At 48.7% G+C, this 18,398-nt stretch overlaps 1 protein-coding gene across 2 annotated transcripts in view; it reads left to right on the forward strand.

The window, feature by feature from the left end:
- The first annotated feature begins 1,599 nt into the window (after nucleotides 1-1,599).
- The window catches only part of MALT1 (MALT1 paracaspase), a 50,164-nt gene continuing 33,365 nt past the window's right edge, over nucleotides 1,600-18,398 (forward strand). Inside the window, exons 1-2 of one of the 2 annotated variants that reach the window (XM_045849882.1) lie at nucleotides 1,600-2,352; nucleotides 11,516-11,682. In XM_045849882.1, the coding sequence (XP_045705838.1) occupies nucleotides 2,075-2,352; nucleotides 11,516-11,682 (445 nt within the window). In that variant the 5' untranslated portion in view covers nucleotides 1,600-2,074. The remainder of the gene's footprint in view (nucleotides 2,353-11,515; nucleotides 11,683-18,398) is intronic. The other variant, XM_045849883.1, reaches the window with a different exon arrangement.

Consider the following 18,398-nt stretch of genomic DNA (forward strand, 5'->3'; position numbering starts at 1 on the left):
TGAGAGTGAACTCAGGGGCCTCCACCCAGAGGCTGAGTCCAACCGCAATCACACAGGTGCAGGGCATCGAATAAGGGAGGGAGACAAGGAATGCCATTCAAGTCCAAGACCCAGGTGTCCTTGCCTTCTGTTGTGTACAGATCCCAAGACCTGCAGGTTTTCTCCTGAGCTGGGCCACTGAAAACCTATCCAGATAGGAGCTAATATGTTATTTTGGCATTTTTAAAGTACTATCTACGGACAAATTGTGTAAAGGAAGAAAGGAATCTGAGTCAGTTTTCCAGAGTTGTGAGTGTCTTGAAGATTACATCAGTGGATTTCCATAGAATGAAACCACAAGCTTCCTGCCAATGGATTGGTGACACAAAGATCTGTGTCACTTTCAACTAATGAGGAAAAACTCCCAAGTATATTGTCTATAGACGTGCATGGACTTTTAAGGAGCATTTAAAAGCCAGATATCCAGTCTGTTTTTCTGTTATATTTATATAAACATAATGGTTAGTATATAGAAAAGGAAGCTGAATTGCTGTTTATTATAGTGTCCCGAAAATTAACGTGGCAATTTTGAGAGTACTAATACAGACTGCATTACTTCTTCCAGACCAAGGCAAATTGAGTATGAAATGAGCTTTTGCATTTGCAAGGATAATAGCCATCATTTATTAGCTGCTCTGTGCCAAGCAGTGTCAAGTGCATTATATACAACAATTCCTTTAATTCTGGTAACAACTCTCTACATATTCAGTCCCATTTTAACAGATGAGGCAGAGAATTAAGAAACTTATTCAGGGTCTTAAAACTAGAATCAAGCAGATCTTCCAGGTCATACACTTAGCCATTATATTACATTCCCAACTCTGTAGTTAACAGTGATGAAAAAGTACAGTAATTGCTTGTGCTAAAATGTTGTGGTGGAGGCTGTATACAAAGCAACTACCTCGCCAACAGGTAGTGAGAATTTGGGTGTACAACTTGGTGCTACAGAAAATCCTGCTGTCCTGGGATGAAAAAGCTAATGCACCAGAAACTGGGCCAGGAAACCTTGTGTCTGGGAGCTATCTGGCTGCTCACACTTTGTAAATTGCTGCTTTTGTCCCAAAACGACACTATAGTTTTCAGTGGGGCATCAACCTTGAACATTGATTGCTACGACTGGGAGAACGAGCTTAGGTGCAGCCAGCGCTTATCTCATCTACCCTGGACCCTTCCAGGGGAGGGCAATCTCTATAAGGTTGTCTGCTTTGATTTATGAAGCTTGTGGGTGGCAATCTGACCTGGGAGGAAACCAGGCGATTTCTGCTAAAAATAATAATAATAAAATAACAATAATTTCCAAGATGTTTAAAATACGCCACAGCCCAGTTTTGTTTTGTTTCGTTTTTTATGTCTAGGCACAGATTTCGCACAATTTCTATTAAGTATCTGGAGTCGAGCACCACTTCCCTTAACAATGCCACACACGTCAATCCCTAAAACAAGGAAGCCTCCGCTGAGGTTGCCCAATGCCGGTGCGGTGACGTCGCCCGGCACACGCAAGTCCCTGAATCAGCAGAGCGCGGCGCTGAAGCAAGGGGCCGGGGCCGGCGACAGAGAGCCCGAGCACTCCCTTCCTTGGCGTGGGGCAATCATCCTCCCACGGTCTCGGGAAGCCCCGACGCCTCACGCGTCCTCGCCGTAGAGGAGCCGCCCGGGCGTAGTTCCTCCACCGCTTCCTCCTCCAGCGGCAACCACCCGATCCTTCCTGCAGAACCAGGACTCCACCTCCCGGGGTTTGAAGCGCGCGCCTCCGCAGGCGGAGTTGGTAGGGAGCCGGGGGCAGGCGCGAGGTGGTGCGCACGCGCGCACAGTGGGCGGCCCCGCCCCCGCCCACGCCCACGCACCGCCTCCTCGTCGCGGCCGCCGCGGCCGGTCCACCCGGCTCCCGGCAGCAAACCTGTCTCGGCGGGGCGGGAGCGGAGCTTCCTCCTCCGTGTGCGGTGCCGCGCCGCCGGTTTGTCCTTCCGCCCCTGCCTCCGCGGCACTCGAGCGAGCGAGGCGACGAGCGGAAGGTGCACTGGAGCCGACGGTCGCGATGCGGCCGGCGGGAGCCGCCGCAGTCGCGGCGGGGTCGCCTGCACGGGAGATGCCGCAGTGCGGGGAGCCGCAGCAGGCCCTGTCGCCCCCGGCTTCGCAGCTGCCTCTGGTCGCACCTTCGGGGCCGCCGCTCCCGGCTCCGGGCAGCGTGACCATCAACCGTCTTCCCGAGCCGCTGCTGCGGAAGCTCAGCGGGAGCTTGGACCGAGCGCCCGAGGGCCGAGGCTGGAGGAGGCTGGCGGAGGTTGCGGGGAGTCGGGGGCGCCTCCGGCTAAGGTGAGGCGCCTGGGGCGCAGGGGCGGCGTCACGTGGAGGCGGACTTGGGCGGGGGGCGCGCGTGTACAGTGCGGTGGGCACTGGGGTGGGAGGACCGAGGCTCGTGCGGGAGCGCGCCGTGGCCACACAGGTCGTGCAGGGGCCGCTGGTGTGGAAGGAGCCCCGAGGTGGGACTCGGGGAGCACTTCGGTAACCTTGCAGAGAGAGCTTTGACCCAGGAAAGGGCTGGACATGCGAGAGGTTCGAGATTGGGGCCCGGTGTTGACACCCTTTCCCTCCGCTTCTCCCTTGGGGCTGAGAAAGAGAAGTGGAGGTTGACCGAGGAGGATATTGACAGCAGGAAGGCTCTCTGGAGACCATTATGATAGGGCAAAATTCCGAGGGACTTAAAGTGCAAACCGATGGGATATGGACACAGGCCTGGGAGACCTCAGGAAGGTTAGGAAGAAGTGCAGGTAAAGAGATAACGAGAGTGAAGAGTTTGGGGTGCAGGAGTTCATGATGAAGCTTCTTACGTGGGGAGAGAAGGATGGTGGGAAAGACTGAAGCTAAACTCACCATCTTCCTCCATCAAACCAGCTCACCAAGTTGGCTTCTTGAGCTCACTATGAACGTTAAACTATAAGTGAAACTGTTTTCCTGTCACCAGGCTTGGAACCGCTGTATTGGTGGTTCTTGAACTTTTCGTCTCAGGGTTCCCTCCAGGGGTGTCCCATCTTGTGGGCCACCCTGGAAGAAGAGTTGTCTTGGGCCACACATCAAATATATTGCTATGCGTAATCACACACAAAAAATCCCATAATGTTTTAAGTAAATTTACTATTCTGTGTTGGGCCCCATTTACAGCCATCCTGGGCCACAGGTTGGACGCCCCTGAGAAACTCCTTAAGAATTATTGAGGACCCAGAGAGTTTTTTGTGTGGGTTCTATATATTACATACATATAGCACATACTGAGTTTTGCCATGTTAGAAATTAAAACTAAGACAAATTTAAAGTATTAACTTACTTTAAAAGAATAACCCATTGCAGCCCTGGCTGGCATAGCTCAGTGGATTGAGCACCGGCTGCGAACCAAAATGTCACAGGTTCGATTCCCAGTCAGGGCACATGCCTGGGTTGCAGGCCATGACCCCCAGCAGCCGCACATTGATGTTTCTCTCTCTTTCTCTTTCTCCCTCCCTTCCCTCTCTAAAAATAAATAAAATTTAAAAAAAAGAATAACCCATTGCACGTTAACAGAAATAACATGTTTTTGTGGCAAAACAAAGACAATTAGAAAAGTGGCATCATTTGCCATTTCGCAGATCTCCGTGTCTTGGCTCCATTGCAGAGAGCTGGTGGCTCCGTTTATGTGCTTCTGCACTCGGTGTGTTGCGCTAGTGCAGGCCGTGTAACACCAGATACTCCAGTGAGCACTCCTGGGGAGAGTGAGTGAAAAAGATAAATAACACGTCGTAGTGTTATTTTGAAAAATCGTGGTGACCTTGTGGATCCTGTGAACGGCTCTCCACACCTGCACGAGGGGTTCCCCGACCACACGAAGAACCCCCGCTCTTTACCGTTGTGACGATTTGGATCTCTCTTTGCAGCGCTTTTTAACTTCTCATGTCACTAAACTTTGTCTTATACTATACATTGTTTATGTACTTCTTTATAAACCCCTTGAGAACAGGAATTATTACTTAAGATTCTATGTATCATGCACAGAACCCATCTCAGACACTCTGAATACTTTTGAACTAAGAGGAGCAATATTCATTCAAAATTACATTTACCGAGTGCCTGTTATTTGCTAGAAGTTCCAGATAATAAAAAGATGATGAGTATTTAGCTCCTATTTATAAGGGCTTAGTAATGGACTGTCATTCTGGAACATTCCCAGGTAACATGTAAAATGCTACGTTGGTTATGAAAAACAATGACAGATTTTTATCATTTTATTAACCACTTAGTACATACCGATGTACCGAGTGTTTACATGCATTGTCTACTTTACCCCTCACAAGAACCTTGAGTTTCAGGGACTTTGGGTTAAACCACAGTCGTGGTGATTGGGGGTGATTGGGCCATACGGAGGAGTCACAACGCGAGGATGGAACCAAGAGGTGGAAAGCTCACGAAGCTGAGCAGACAGATAGTGTATTTTTTTTCTCTGCTGTGCAAAGAAAATCCAAAATACGATTATTCTAGGTCCATAGATTTCTGAACTCCTAGACTTACAGTGATGTAAACAGTTGTCTTTCTTGGGGGTCGGTGCACCCGGTCTGTGATGGGTTAATCTGTGGCATTGTCTAGTCCTCGTGTTAGGCTTTGGGATTCCCTGAGGAGGGCTCCTACTTGGTGGTGAAGCAGAGAGAAGAAAGGAAGGCTCTACCACTGCAGACGCGGGGCTGGTGGGATCCGAAAGCAGTGGACACCTGACATCAGGTGTTCAGCTTTCCTTCCTAAGCCTTCGGTCAGATTGTGTTAAAGGCTACAGAATGGTGTTAGCTTTCTATACCGTCTGGTGAAGACACTGGGGAGAAAAGGGCAGTTGCCGGGAAGAGGTGACAGGCAGCGAGGGCGTGCATACGTGGGATCTGGGGGTTTCGGGGTGGGAAGTCAGACGAGAGATCAAGTTTCTCCAGTCTTCCAAGATACTGAAGGTTAGTGTGGAGTGGGCTAGTTGTGGTGAGGGGTGTCAGGGCATCCCGAAGGCTGGAGAACTGAAGACCATTAAGCTCACCTACCTACTGAAATCAGAATTAAACTGATAGAACAAAAGGTGAGCACTGGGAACCTGAGGGCTAGAGAATGACACCTGAGGGGTGCAAGGTAAGCTGGCGATGCTTACTCTATTTAAGACCAAAAAAAAAAGTTCTTTTAAAGTCATTTCATACTAATGGCAGAAGAACACCTATAACAGTGCAGGGTCCTAGAGGTATCTTTCTCCAGAGTCAAACCTAGGAATTGTGTGAGAGTCCCAGTGGGTAGCAGCTCCCAGAAAAACAGAAAGTGCTTTTTCTCTGAGTCTCTGGATTCACAGCCCTAAAACCTGAAAACGTTGCCTATTCTGGTTCTTTTCGCTTGTTTCTGACTCTCTCCTTCCTCAGACTAGATGAGAATAAATAAACCACAGGCCTCTGTTCTGAACTGCCCATCAGGAATTCGAAATAATAATTGTAAATGTTTTCAGATGGTTCCTGATGACTCGGAATAAATCCTAGCCTGTAGTAGTTTAGTTGCCCACAACCATGACCGTACGGAGATGCCCTCAATACAAACTCAGGCCTAATTCCCGTCCAGGCTGAGCTGATACTGACCACTCTTTGCTGGCCGTGTCCATAGGTTCTGAGGGTTGTGCCCAGGCTACATAAACTCTGTGGTGGTGCAGACAGCGGGAGCCGCAGAGCTCCTGGGGGCACCAGTTTGCCGCCTGAAATCCTGGAAGGAGGAAGCTTAGAACATGGACCACGGAAACCAGTCAGTCCCTGCATACCTGCTGTGTGCCAGGTGCTCCGGTAGCTGCAGAAACCTGCCCTCGGGGAGCTTGTGGTGGGAAGGGGAACAGGTGTGAAAGGCTGGAAGGAAAGCGCTCCTCCTGCCTCTCTCCCTCCTGTCTCTGCGGGCCCAGCACTTCGGAGTGCCTGGGGAATGGGCTTTGCCTCTCCTCGTCCACACGGCACCCGGTCCCCTTCTCGGTGTTACCCTTTCGTCTCCTGACTCCACGTCTGTCTGGGCTGATTACTCTCAACTCATGTCTTCAGTGCATGTCTGTGTTTTGAAGTCCCCGTTCATACGTGTAGAAGACTATTTGCCATCTCCTCTGGATTGACTAATAGACATCTTAAACTTGGCATGTCCCAAAATTTAGCAGAAGCCTCTTTCCTTTGCAGTTTTGTGCATCTCAGTCGGTGGCAACTGCCTCCCTCCGGTTGCCGGGGCCCAGAACTTCGGAGTCTTTCCTGACTCCGCTTTTACACGCCGCTTCCACGTTCCCGCGCACCTTGTCTGCTGTCTCTTCCGTGTAGATCCGGGATCCAGCCCTAGCGGCTACGGCACCAGGGCGAGCCAGCGTCCCCTCTCGCCTGGGCTATCCCGGTAGCTGCCTAACTTCTCCTCCTGCGTTGTCCCACCCCCAGTCTGTCCTCAATACATCGGTAAGAATGATTCTTTTAAGACGTTACAACAGTCTTAGCCTTCCTCTGCTCACAACGCAGAGTAGAAACACAACTTAGCTAACATGACCTCTTGGACCTGATGTCCATATTGTCTCCCTCCCCTTCTCTGCTCGTGTTCAAGCCTGCTTTCTGGCTTCTCCGTGCAGACTGTGTATCTTTGTGCTGCTGTGTACTCTGCCTGAGTTGGTCTGTGCAGGTGGACCTCGTGACTTGCTCCTTCACCCCTTCAGATGTTTGCTTAAAAGTCACCCTCTCCTGGCTGGCAAAGCTCAGTGGATTGAGCGCGGGCTGCGAACCAAAGCATCACAGGTTCGATTCCCAGTCAGGTCACATGCCTGGGTTGCAGTCCATGACCCCCAGCAACCACACATTGATGGTTTCTCTCCCTCTCTCTCTCCCTCTCTCCCTCTCTCTCCCCCTCTCTCTCTCCCCCTCCCTCCCTTCTTCCCTCTCTAAAAATAAATAAATAAAATCTTAAAAAAAAAGAAGTCACCCTCTCAGCCCTGGCCAGGTAGCTCAGTCCGTTAGAGCATTGTCCCCATCCACCAAGGTTGCAAGTTTGATCCCCGGTCAGGGCACATACAAGAAACAACCCGTGAACGCATAAATAAGTAGAACAACAAATCGATGTTTCTCTCTCTCCCTCCGTCTCTATTCTCTAATGTCAGTTCAAAAGTCACCCCTCTCAATGAATCCTTCTCTGGTCGCATTATTTAAAATTACCCCCTACATCTATCCTCTGCTCCAACTTTGCCTGTCCCTCTGCTCTGCTTTGTTTTTCTCCACAGGCCTCAGTGGAGACAATCGGGTGGATGGGTATATATATACAGAGAGAGAGAGAAATCTGTGTGTGTGTGTGTGTGTGTGTGTGTGTGTCCTCCTCCTATAAGGAAATTCAGGAGGAGAGGGAATTTTGTGTTGTTTGCTGCTATTCGATATATCCTCAAAGCCTAGGGAAAAAGACTGGCCTATTTTACATGATTAGTAAATAGTTGTTGACTTAAAGAATGAAAATTCCAAAGAGTAAGTGTATCAAAAAGAGAAGAGCCTACAAACAGTGCCATAGTTTGTACCCTAAAGGGTGAATGATATGTTTCATTTGATTATATACCTTTAAACATAAAGATAAGTATACACACACTTTTTAAATGTATCAGTAAGAGTCTTTTTGTTCAGTAAGAGCCTTTTCGTTCAAATCAGAAATTCCAAATGAGGACTGGTGGAAACCACTTCAAAGCACAGTCTTACAGGAATGTAACTAAAAAAGAAAGAGAAGCCGGGTACTCATAAGCATCATCTGAGTCGAAAGCCGGTGCTCGTGTGGAAAATTCTTCAAAGGGAAGCAGACAGAGAAATTTGTTTTTCTCCGGTGCCTCTTGTTTTGGAAGCGACATCATTGTCTACTTCAGTTTGATACTTACTTGTTTTATAAGGGAGAAAAAAGAAAGACTTTCCTTTCCTCTGTGTCAGTAGAAACGTTAATTACAGCATGACTTGGTGGCATTTGACAAGATGGCCCCTTGATTTCATGGATCAGGCCCAGATAAACTTTCTGAATCATGAAGACTACACTCATCATACAGCACCTTTGTTTTTACCGATCTCACGTTCTGAGTATTTGAAAAGTTTGTGACCCTTATGCTGTCTCTAATACCGGCTCCTTGACCTGGCCATTACGAGGACTGGGGATGTAAATTTGTACAAAATAAAGGACCAACGGGCCTCTTCAGCTTTTGTTTCTGCTACTGTTGGAGTCACCACTATGCCGTAAAAGAAAAGGCACTCTACTGTCAGAAATACAGGGAAGACAATCTTTGAGTAAAAGGCAGTCTTGGCCCGATTTTCATCATACCCCACCACGGACTTCAGACTGTGCTGCCGCCAGTCTGCACTGCAGAGGTGGGAGTGGGTGATCCACGTGTCGTGGAGATTCCCGTTTAACCAGAGCTTGAATGTATCAATGTAACCAGGGCCCGTAGAGAGGAAGACCTAGTTAACAGTGATAGGGGGCGTTGGAGGACAGTATCAGGCTACCGAAATAGTAGCTGCTCAAAACATTTCTAAGGTAAAACTAAAACGGTTTCAGAAATAAACATGATTAAGAAATCAGTGTTAGCTGGCTGGCGTAGCTCAGTGGATTGAGCTCGGGCTACGAACCAAAGTGTCGCAGGTTCGATTCCCAGTCAGGGTACATGCCTGGGTTGCAGGCCATGACCCCCAGCAACTGCACATTGATGTTTCTCTCTCTCTCTTTCTCCCTTGCTTCCCTCTCTAAAAATAAATAAATAAAAATCTTTAAAACAATAATTAAAAAAAGAAATAAAAAGAAATCAACCTTAATATTCTTTGGATCTTCCCATGCTTTTATTGCATAATAAGAGCTTTTGTTAAGTGCTTGTCATTTACTAAGCACTGTGCTAAGTTCTTTTTACGTGGATTATCTCATTTAATTCTAACAGTCCTGTGAGATATGTGATATTACCATTGAAATTATTTTGGTTGGGTATGTTTTTTTATGAGATAACTAACTTGATCACAGAATTGTAAGTCTGGCAGGACCTCTCTATAAATGCTGTGTCAGCAGAGCCATAAAATTGCTTTCAGTTAAACTGGTCAAAGTGAACATGGCTGGAGAATAGTTCAAGGCACATGAAAGCTGGCTGACCATAACTCTGCCGCCGCTGCGGTGGCACGATTATGCTTGATTCCTTCCCCTTTTCAGGCCTGCAGGCTTTCCAGTTGTGGTTGAAATTCACTCAGTAGTCACTCAATTTTGAATAATTAACATGGGCAAGACAGATTTTTGGTACTGAGGGATTAAATATATATACATATATTTTAAAGATCTTATTTATGTATTTTTTTAGAGAGAAGGGAAGGGAGGGAGAAAGAAAGGAAGAGAAACATCAGTGTGCGGTTGCCTCTCACATCCCCCCTACTGGGGACCTGGCCTGCAACCCAGGCGTGTGCCCTGACTGGGAATCGAACCGGAGAGACCCTTTGGTTTGCAGGCCACACTCAATTCACTGAGCTACACCAGCCAGGACTAAATGGATATATATATGATGGGGTTTCTGTTTCAAGGAGTACTTTAATCTAGTTAAGATATGCTTATGAAAGAAAAGCTCAGGGCTTTAAGGCAGAATAATGTCGAATTAGACACACAGACCAGGGGTCTGCAAACAGTGGCCCACGGGACAAATTGAGGCCACTGCCTGGTTTTGTACAGCTAATGAGCTACCAGTGGTTTTGTAGTTAAAAAACTGTTAAACAAAACAAACAAGAAAGAAGATTGTGTGATAGAGTCTCTGTGGCTCGTAAGCCTAAAATATTTACTCTCTGGCGCTCGAAGGAAAAGGTTGCCAACCTGTGGTATATAAGATAAGCACCATTAGGAAGCTGTGTCTAAAGTGGGACTGATGGATCGGTTGCGGGTCTGGGAGAAGCGAGAGTTTGTGTTGGTCCGTGGTTCAAACTGGCAGAAAGCAAGGGGTGCCTGCAAAGGTTTATGAGGTGAAAATTCGACAGATTACCTACAGGCTTTTGTTGCCTTTATTGTTGGTTATGTCTCCTTGAAAAGTTTTTTTTGTTGGTTTGTTTTGGTTTTGGTTTTGATTGTTTGATTTTCCTTGATTTTTTTTTCTTCTCTTGAGTGTTTGATACTTGTATTTGCCCTTCCTGTGAAATGACTGAAATCTATAGCCCTTGTCACTTAACTCATGGCCCCCCACAGTCTGACCTTAGCCCGCATTTCTAACTTTGTATACCACCTCTGAGCCCAGTAACATTGCAAAGGACATTGTATATGTGTGTTAACTACCAATATGCAAGAAGGATAGTTTCAGCAAGAGGACAACGAGAAAAAACATAAAGATTCCTAGAGCAGGGGATAGCAGGCTTCTCCGTAAAGAACCAAATAGCATTTCCAGCTTTGCAGCCCAGCTGCTCACCTGTGTTGTTGCAGCAGGAAAGCATCCATGCCCCTCTGTAAACATGGAAGTTAGTGAGTGTAGCTGTGTTCCTGTCAGCCTATTCACAAAATCAGGTGACCGGGCAGGTGGAACCCACAGACCACAGTGCACCTGCCCCTGTGTTAGGGCGCTTCTGAGCACTTACAAGTCCTTTGACCATCAGTAGCATCGTCTTTTTTTTTTAATTGTTGAGAAAATGAGTGCACATAGTGAAAATTCAGGAGTGCAGAAAGCTTTGTAGTGAAGAGGGAGCCATCCAGCCATGAGCTCTGCCCACACCCCCTCTCCAGGGCTGCCACTGCTGCTGGTTTCAGAGTTACTGATGCAGACTCCGGCCAGCGGGGTCTGTGCGTTGTGGCTGCGATGAACAAATTCACACAGACTGCAGAAGTCCCGTGGAGAAGAAGGGACGGCGTGGCCACTCTCTGAGAGAGAGAGTGCCTCGACCATTGCCTGGACAGGCTTCTGTTGCTTTCTAGTGGCATTACATCCAAGAAGGTTCTCATTCATTATACTTAGGTTTACTTTAAGTGATTACTTCTTACAGATAACAAAGAAAAAAAATGTTGCAAATGCAAGGGAACAAATAAAAATGATTGATCTGGTTACATTCTGTCCTTGGGACAGCTTAGCACAGACTTCAGGGAGTTGCTTCAGAGATATACATTAAACACGTGCAGTCTTAACTCAGAGTGAGGGAGTTTTAGCAAAAGCAAGCCTTAAAGCAGCGTAGGTACAATGCCAGCCTGGTTCCCCACGGGAAAGCCGATCTGCAGGCCTGGGTCCTGTGTGCCACCTCCTGCCCGCCGGTTTTCCGACTCAGTGCTGGGCTACATTCGCCACTGCCATGCCGACTGGATCCCCTGCAGTGGCAGGAGGAAGGAAGAACAGTGGTATTCATAACGTAAATAGCTTTTCAGCACTCAACACCTTGCCGTTTATTTCCTGCAATACCTCTGGTGCCAAGCATAGAGTGGGCGTATTACAGTGAAGAAAACGGCTGACTTGAATTAAATCTGTTGCTTTCAGCTGCCTGGACTTGGAGCAGTGTTCCCTGAAGGTCTTGGAGCCCGAAGGAAGCCCGAGCCTGTGCCTGCTGAAGCTCCTGGGCGAGAAGGGCTGCACTGTCACGGAGCTGAGTGACTTCCTGCAGGCTCTGGAGCACACCGACGCCCTCCAGCTCCTCAGCCCCCCAGGTGGGCCTTTCCCCGCGTGTGTTCCCCACGGGGGTGTTCCCCAGGGTCCTGGAGGCACACTGGGCGAGACTGGCGTGTTTGACCAGATGCACTGTGTTACATGTTTTTGGAAAAGGTAGAAGTACGGAGCCTCCATTTTCCCCAAGGTTGACACATATAAAGAACATGTAAAAACCAAATACAATGCATAAACATCAATTGGCTTGCAGTTTAAGAAACCAGCTATTCAAGGCATTTTGGGTCAAGTAGCACAATTTCAATATAACCTGCTTATTAGATATTAGGGAATTGTGTGATGATGGTATTGTACTTCTATAGAAAACTGTCTTTATTCCAAGGAAATACATGCTAAAGTATTTAGGGGTAGGATTTCTGTGACTTCTGTTGAAATATTATAGCCAAAAAAATAAACACACACGTATTTCTTTATATGTGTGTACACGAATGAGGTAAAGCAGGTATGACCAATAGTTAACAGTTTAAAGGTTTTGGCCAACACGATGCTTTTGAAATGTTGATTGTTTCAATCGTACGATTTTTTTTTCCTGGCCCTCTCAGTGCCGAGTGAGGCCTCTCACTTCCAAAGTGCAGTGAGAGGAATGGGAGGCAGGCAGAGCTGGTGGGCGGCAGGAGGGGCCGGCAGGAGGGGCCAAGGCGTCTCAGGCTGCGGCGGCACCGGCACCGGCACCGCAGACCTGCTTCCCCGGACGCCCAGGACGCCCAGTTCGCCTTCACGGGCCCCACTGGGGAGGCCGAGGACGGAACGCACGGTGCTCTCTGCTTCACGGGCCTTTGACGCGTGCACCGTTTACTACACAGCAGACTTGTTTGTGATGCTGTGTTCAAGGTAACACGAGAAACCTAGAATTATCACTCCGACCTTGTCTTTGACTTTGTCAGTTCGGGGCTTGGGGGTGCGGGGCCCGTGGTAGCGGTGTGCCGTCGGTTACATGGCCCGGAGAGCCCAGCTCAGATGGGCGTGGCAGAGGGGGCGTGTGGGCTCTTCTGACTGAAAAGCCTTGAAGCAGGTTGGGCTTCAGGAAAGGAGGCCGGGAACAGCCCTGTTTCCAAGGCGTCGGTTTATTTTCATCTTGGCTCTTCTTTCCTGCCCCTGGCTTCCCCCTAAGACTGACTGTGTACGTAGGTAGGCACAGGGTGTCTGCTGCTCATTCTTGCATTCATCCTTGTCCCCGCAAAAATCATAAGAGTCACTCTAATGAGCTGACGTCGTCCCTTCGTGCCTGTTCCTACACCCGTCACCATGGCCAGGGGACGGAATGTGCTGATTCATTCGCCTGGCCTAGAGCCCGGGGTAGAGTTGGGTTGAGTCCGCTTTCCAGAAACCACACCGAACAGAATCTGCACATGGACCACCAAGCACAGGTGGGCCTGTCGGAAGGAGAAAGGGGGTCGGTCACAGGTCCTGGGGCAGTAACTGAAGTGTCTACTACAAATGGAAAGGACCCTGGATTGTGTGAGTCAGGCATCTTGGACTTCCAGATTGATTATCTTCCACTTTACAAGGCCTAATGTAGATGATACAGTAGGCCTCCTGTAAATGCCCGCTTTGTGTTACGCATTGTAATAGATGCTCGACGCATGTGTTTCTCACTGACTTCTCATACCAAGACATAAGAGGCAGGAACCACTAGCTGCTCATGCAGAATCCTGTCTACATAGAACCAGTAAACTCTCCTTAAGGTGATCTTCATTCCTTTTTATATTCCCCAGTGCCTGGAATCTTACCCAGCGGTTGTGATGATTAAAATCCCCCAGGCTGAGGTACTCTGCTAGCTACCAAGTTCTCATACCTATGGAGTACCTGGGCCTCTGGCAATTTAGGAACCTCTCAGGGAAGGAAATGTAATTTTATTTCTTCTTCTTCTTCTTCTTCTTCTTCTGCAATAATGAGACTGAGTTACTCTGACCACTGGTCGTCAAGTCTATAAACTGAGAGTCAGTGTGCTCCGCCTCGCAGAGTCGAAGCACTTACGTGACACGGTGCCGTGCTGGCCTGCATCCAGACAACACGAGAGGCCTCACGTCTCAGGACCGGTACGGTGAGCGCTGGCCTGAGTGTCCAGTTTTTCAAAGCTCCCCATGTACAAAACTGGGCCTGGTTGAAATCGGGGCACTTGTTTGTTTAGGTGTACCTGAAATTTGTAACAATATATTTTGATCTTTGGCAAGCCAGCCATGAATACAGTACCATACTGTAAGAAACATCAGTAGTCTTTTCTCTTTTAATTTATTTTTGCTTTTTGTGTTTTTCTCCCAATAGTGGGATCAGCACTTGATTGTCACTGTTGTCCTAGGCAGATTGTTCTGATACTGGGAAGTGGCCCGCTCCCTGGAGCGTTGGCACGTGGGAGGGGAGAACGGGACCAGGGGCACAGTCTCTGCATCACTGTGTGCGCCTGCTCCTGTGCGGCTGGGTGTCGCGTTACCTGCAGGCCATCGGATCACTTGGTCCTTGGATGCTAATTATTGATTTAAGAGGAAGTATTTTGGGAACTGGCAAAATTCAGTGATTTTAGGGAGAAGTAATTTACGGTTAGGTTTCTATCTGTATCTTATGTGGATCATCCAAAACACTGGATTTACAGATACTGAAACGAAAAAAATGTAAGAATTGTGGAGAATTTTAATACTTTAATAAGGATATTAATAAGAAAAACTATTGTAATTATATTAAGAATGGAAGCTCTGAACCTTGGCTGGTGTAGCTCAGTGGATTGAGCACCGGTCTGCAAACCAAAGGGTCCCATTTCGATTCCCAGTCAGGGCACGTGCCTGGGTTGCGGGCCAGGTCCCCAGTAGGGGGAGTGTGAGAGGCAACCACACCCTGATGTCTCTCTCCCTCTTTCTCCCTCCCTTCCCCTCTCTAAAAAATAAAATCACTTTTAAAAAAGTGGAAGCTCTGATAGAACCAACTTAATTTGGGATTTGGCTCACTCACTCGAGAAGCATTTACTGTGCTCCTGTACCTTTGCTGTGCCAGGCACGGGGTCCTGTGGATGCAGAAAGAACTGAACGAAGAGCCCCTGCCTGCTGAACGTTCAGCCTAGCAAGGCCGAGCCTGTATGATCACGCCCAGTGCAATCATACAGAAAGTGTATAGAGACTTTCATCTGATCTCCAGTTTTCCTTCTCAGTGTATTCCTGAATCCTGATGAAAATACAAACTAGAAATACTGTTTTCTCTCTCTTTTGAAGCAATGCATCCAAAAGAACATTAGTTCTTATCTCACATAAAGTCCAGTGATCTTCCTCTGGTTGTCTTTGGCAAGAGGTCTGTTCTGGGTAAGTTGACTGTGGAAGATGCTGTGAACCTGTGAGGAGGCCTGGAAGGCCTAAACGCAGGGGGAAGAGGAAGCGTTCGATTTCTTTGCGTCCTGTTTTGCCATACTCCATTCCAGCGGTTTGTGGGGTCAAGCCAGAGGTCGCCGAGGCGATGGCCGCAGTATGGAGTTTCTCTGTGTTTGAGACACCGACCGAGTTTCTGTTGTTTTTGTTTGGGGAGTCCAGGAGTAGCTGGGGCCGCGTTCCCCCATCTCTGGCCGGAGCACTTGCCTGGACTGGGAGCTAAAACTTCAGTGGTCCCTCACTCAGCATGAGGCCTGAGCCAAGGTGACTCACCCCCGGTCTTGCTTTCTGTGGGCTCCGACACCCGCTGTATTTTCTGAAGGCACACCCACCACAGGACTGAGGTTTTACCCTCTTCTGCTTTCTCTCGAACTGGGCTTTTCCGTGGCACGGCACGTGGGCAGGCCAGCTTGCCCCTCAGTCTGGCCCTGCCTGTGCTTTGTCAGAGAAGTGGCCTGGCGTTTTCATTCTTGGATGGCAGCCGTCCCCCTTCTCCGGCGCTGTTCCTCCACTTGCTCCTTTGGCCCACTCCGTGAGTGGGTCCTCTCCATGGGGATTTGAGGGGGGCGGGGGCATTCAGTGTGCTGCAATTGTTTGAACCTCAAGTTTATAATGGCTTCTTAGACCTTTTTTTTTTTTTTTTTCCATTAAAGGATCAAAAACCCTGGTCCCCAAGCAACCAGTATTGGCATCTGCGTCCTTGGTAAATGTAGATAAACTTAGACGTGCAGTTCAAGATGCTTTTATTTGTTTTCTTTTGTTTTAAGTGGAAACCTTTTGAGCACATATTTATAGACTCTATCAGTTAGAGTGACGTAGATCACAAAGTGGTTGCCAAGGAAGAAGCAATGCGCTGGCCCGGAGTTGGCTCGGCAGAGGCTGGACAAGGGGGATGTTTAGAGGGAATTGACGTCTACGTGTGGGTTTCACTGCCTGAGCCCTAAGGCGCTCTCCTTCTCCGGTTGTGTGATGCTGCCCTCCCCCTCCCGCTCCCCTGTGTCAGGTGGCACGTGAGGCCACTTCCGGGGCATCTTTTCCACCCGCCCCGCCCCTTTTTTATTTCCTAGCATTTCACTTTTTTTTAATCCCTTTTAGCACGCTCATTATTATGTCTCTGCTATTTGATTTCACTTTTTGTCTCTAAAACAAGAGCAGAGGTAGTTAAATATTATTCTTTTTTTTAAGATTTTATTTATTTTTAGAAAGGGAAGGGGGGGAGAGAGAGAGAGAGAGAGAGAGAGAGAGAGAAACATCAATGTGCAGTTGCTGGGGTCTGTGGCCTGCAACCCAGGCATGTACCCTGGCTGGGAATCGAACCTGCAACACTTTCGTTCTCAGCCCGCGCTCAATCCACTGAGCTACGCCAGCCAGAGCTAATATTATTCTTTAGTAGCCAAAATACCTTTACTTCACATTGTATCTTCAGAAGAGTACTATTGTGAACATGTAAGTTTTAAATGTGAGCAAACATTTATGTGGAACACAAGATTTCCAGAAGTTACCATTTGGCTAGAGTCCCAGCTACTGACAGAGGTAGGTGAGAACCCAGGCCTGCTGGCCCTGACCTGAACTCCACGTCGTTTCCATAACGCTAGGCAGTTTCTGGGTTGTCTGGGAAACTTAGATACAGATTATGACCTCTGTTGCCCCTTTGACCCATGGACTTCAGGTTTTTTTTTTTCTTCTTGCCAAATTAAAAAGTACTCAAATACTAGATCTTACTTAGAAGGGACTTCCCTTGTTTCATGAGCAATAGAGATTGTCCAAAGGGAACACAGGGAGATGTGAAGAGAGAGAGGCAAGGGTGGAGTGGATGGGGACAAGGGTGAGGAAGGAAGAAGCGGAGATGGAAAGGGCAGTAAGTGAGGCCTGAGAGACGAGTCTCTGCCCCGGCGTTCGGGGTCACTGGGCCACGCGGAGGAACCAGGGGCGTGAGAGGCGCCCAGGTTTAGCCGCAGTAGGTGCCAGTGCGAGCTGACTTGTAAGGAGACAGACATGGACGAACTTCGGTTGTGTGACAGGGGAGACCGTCCTAGGAGAGGAATGGTGTTTGTTCTGGGGCACCGCAGGACGCTCTCCAAGGACAGCTTAGGAAGTTTCAGAGTAACTTTGAGCAAGAGTGTTAGATGGAAACAGATGGAAAATTCATTTTGGTTCATGGCCTCTGAAAATAGATGCATTGGAGTGGATACAATAGCTCTGTTCCTGGAAAAGCTGTTTCTAAGTCACATCAACACGTGCGTGCATTGTGAGGGTTAATGACTGGAAGGCAGCCCGTGACGCGTCCTTCTGTCACGTCAGGAGCCACCCCCGGCCGCCGCGTGCGTCGCTGCGTGTGCAGAGCACAGTCCCCGTGTGCCCTCGCACCGCGCCAGGTCCTCCCCGGCTCACAGGAAGCCGAGCGACCTCTCCGGCTTCTCTGCAGACCTTATCTGAAAACAGGCCTGTTTGTCAGGAAGCTCTGTGTTCCCCCTGCACGGCCCAACTTTCCTTTGTGTGCCCCGGCGCTCCCCGCGTGGCGCCGTGCGGTCTCCTCTCCTTACCTTTGTTCGGCACCTCCGACCCGTGGGCGCTGCGAGCGTGGTCGAAGGTTGGCCACGGTTCCCTGTCGCACGGGGCTGCGTGGGTGGAAGGAAGCGTGTGCGGTTGAAACACGGGAGGTGTTGTGACTTCTCATCTTCACTACTCTCCAGGGGCGGTTTCCAAATCACATTTTTCCTTTCAATTCTCAGTCGTTGAAGCAGCAAGACATCTATGCACATATTTGCTTGCTTGTTGAAGACTAGACTATTAAAATTGTGGGTACGGAACGGATGTATGAACTTTGAGTTTGCATGTACATTAAAAACCATTTCGCCCTGGCTGGTGTGGCTCGTGTGGGTTGCGCGCCGGTCTGTGAACCAGAGGGTCTCTGGTTCAGTTCCCAGTCAGGGCACATGCCTGGGTTGTGGGCCAGGTCCCCGGCTGGGGGTGTGTGAGAGGCAACCGATAGATGTTTCTTTCACACATCCATGTTTCTCTCCCTCCCATTGTCCTTCCCTTCCCCTCTCTCTAAAAATGAATCGAAATCTTTAAAAAAATCATTGAGTCCCATCTCCCACACAAGGGAAGGGTACCTTTTAGAACATTCTGGACACGTGGGCCCTCGCCACTAAAGTCATGCTTTCCCCTGTAAGACACCGTAGGGAGAAAGCCTTTGAACTTCTATCGTGCCTGTCTCTTTTCTCTGAACAGTAGCAGAGAATATTTGCCGTGGTGAATTAATGAGCACTGTCAGGAGGCCAGAGACCGCACGCTGGCTGACACGCCCATCAGTGAGAGCGGCTCGCTGCGGTGGGAGGCGGGACGGG

Source organism: Phyllostomus hastatus, unplaced genomic scaffold (assembly GCF_019186645.2).
Source record: "Phyllostomus hastatus isolate PE091 unplaced genomic scaffold, TTU_PhHast_1.1 phas_contig_80, whole genome shotgun sequence".
Classification (NCBI taxonomy): domain Eukaryota; kingdom Metazoa; phylum Chordata; class Mammalia; order Chiroptera; family Phyllostomidae; genus Phyllostomus; species Phyllostomus hastatus.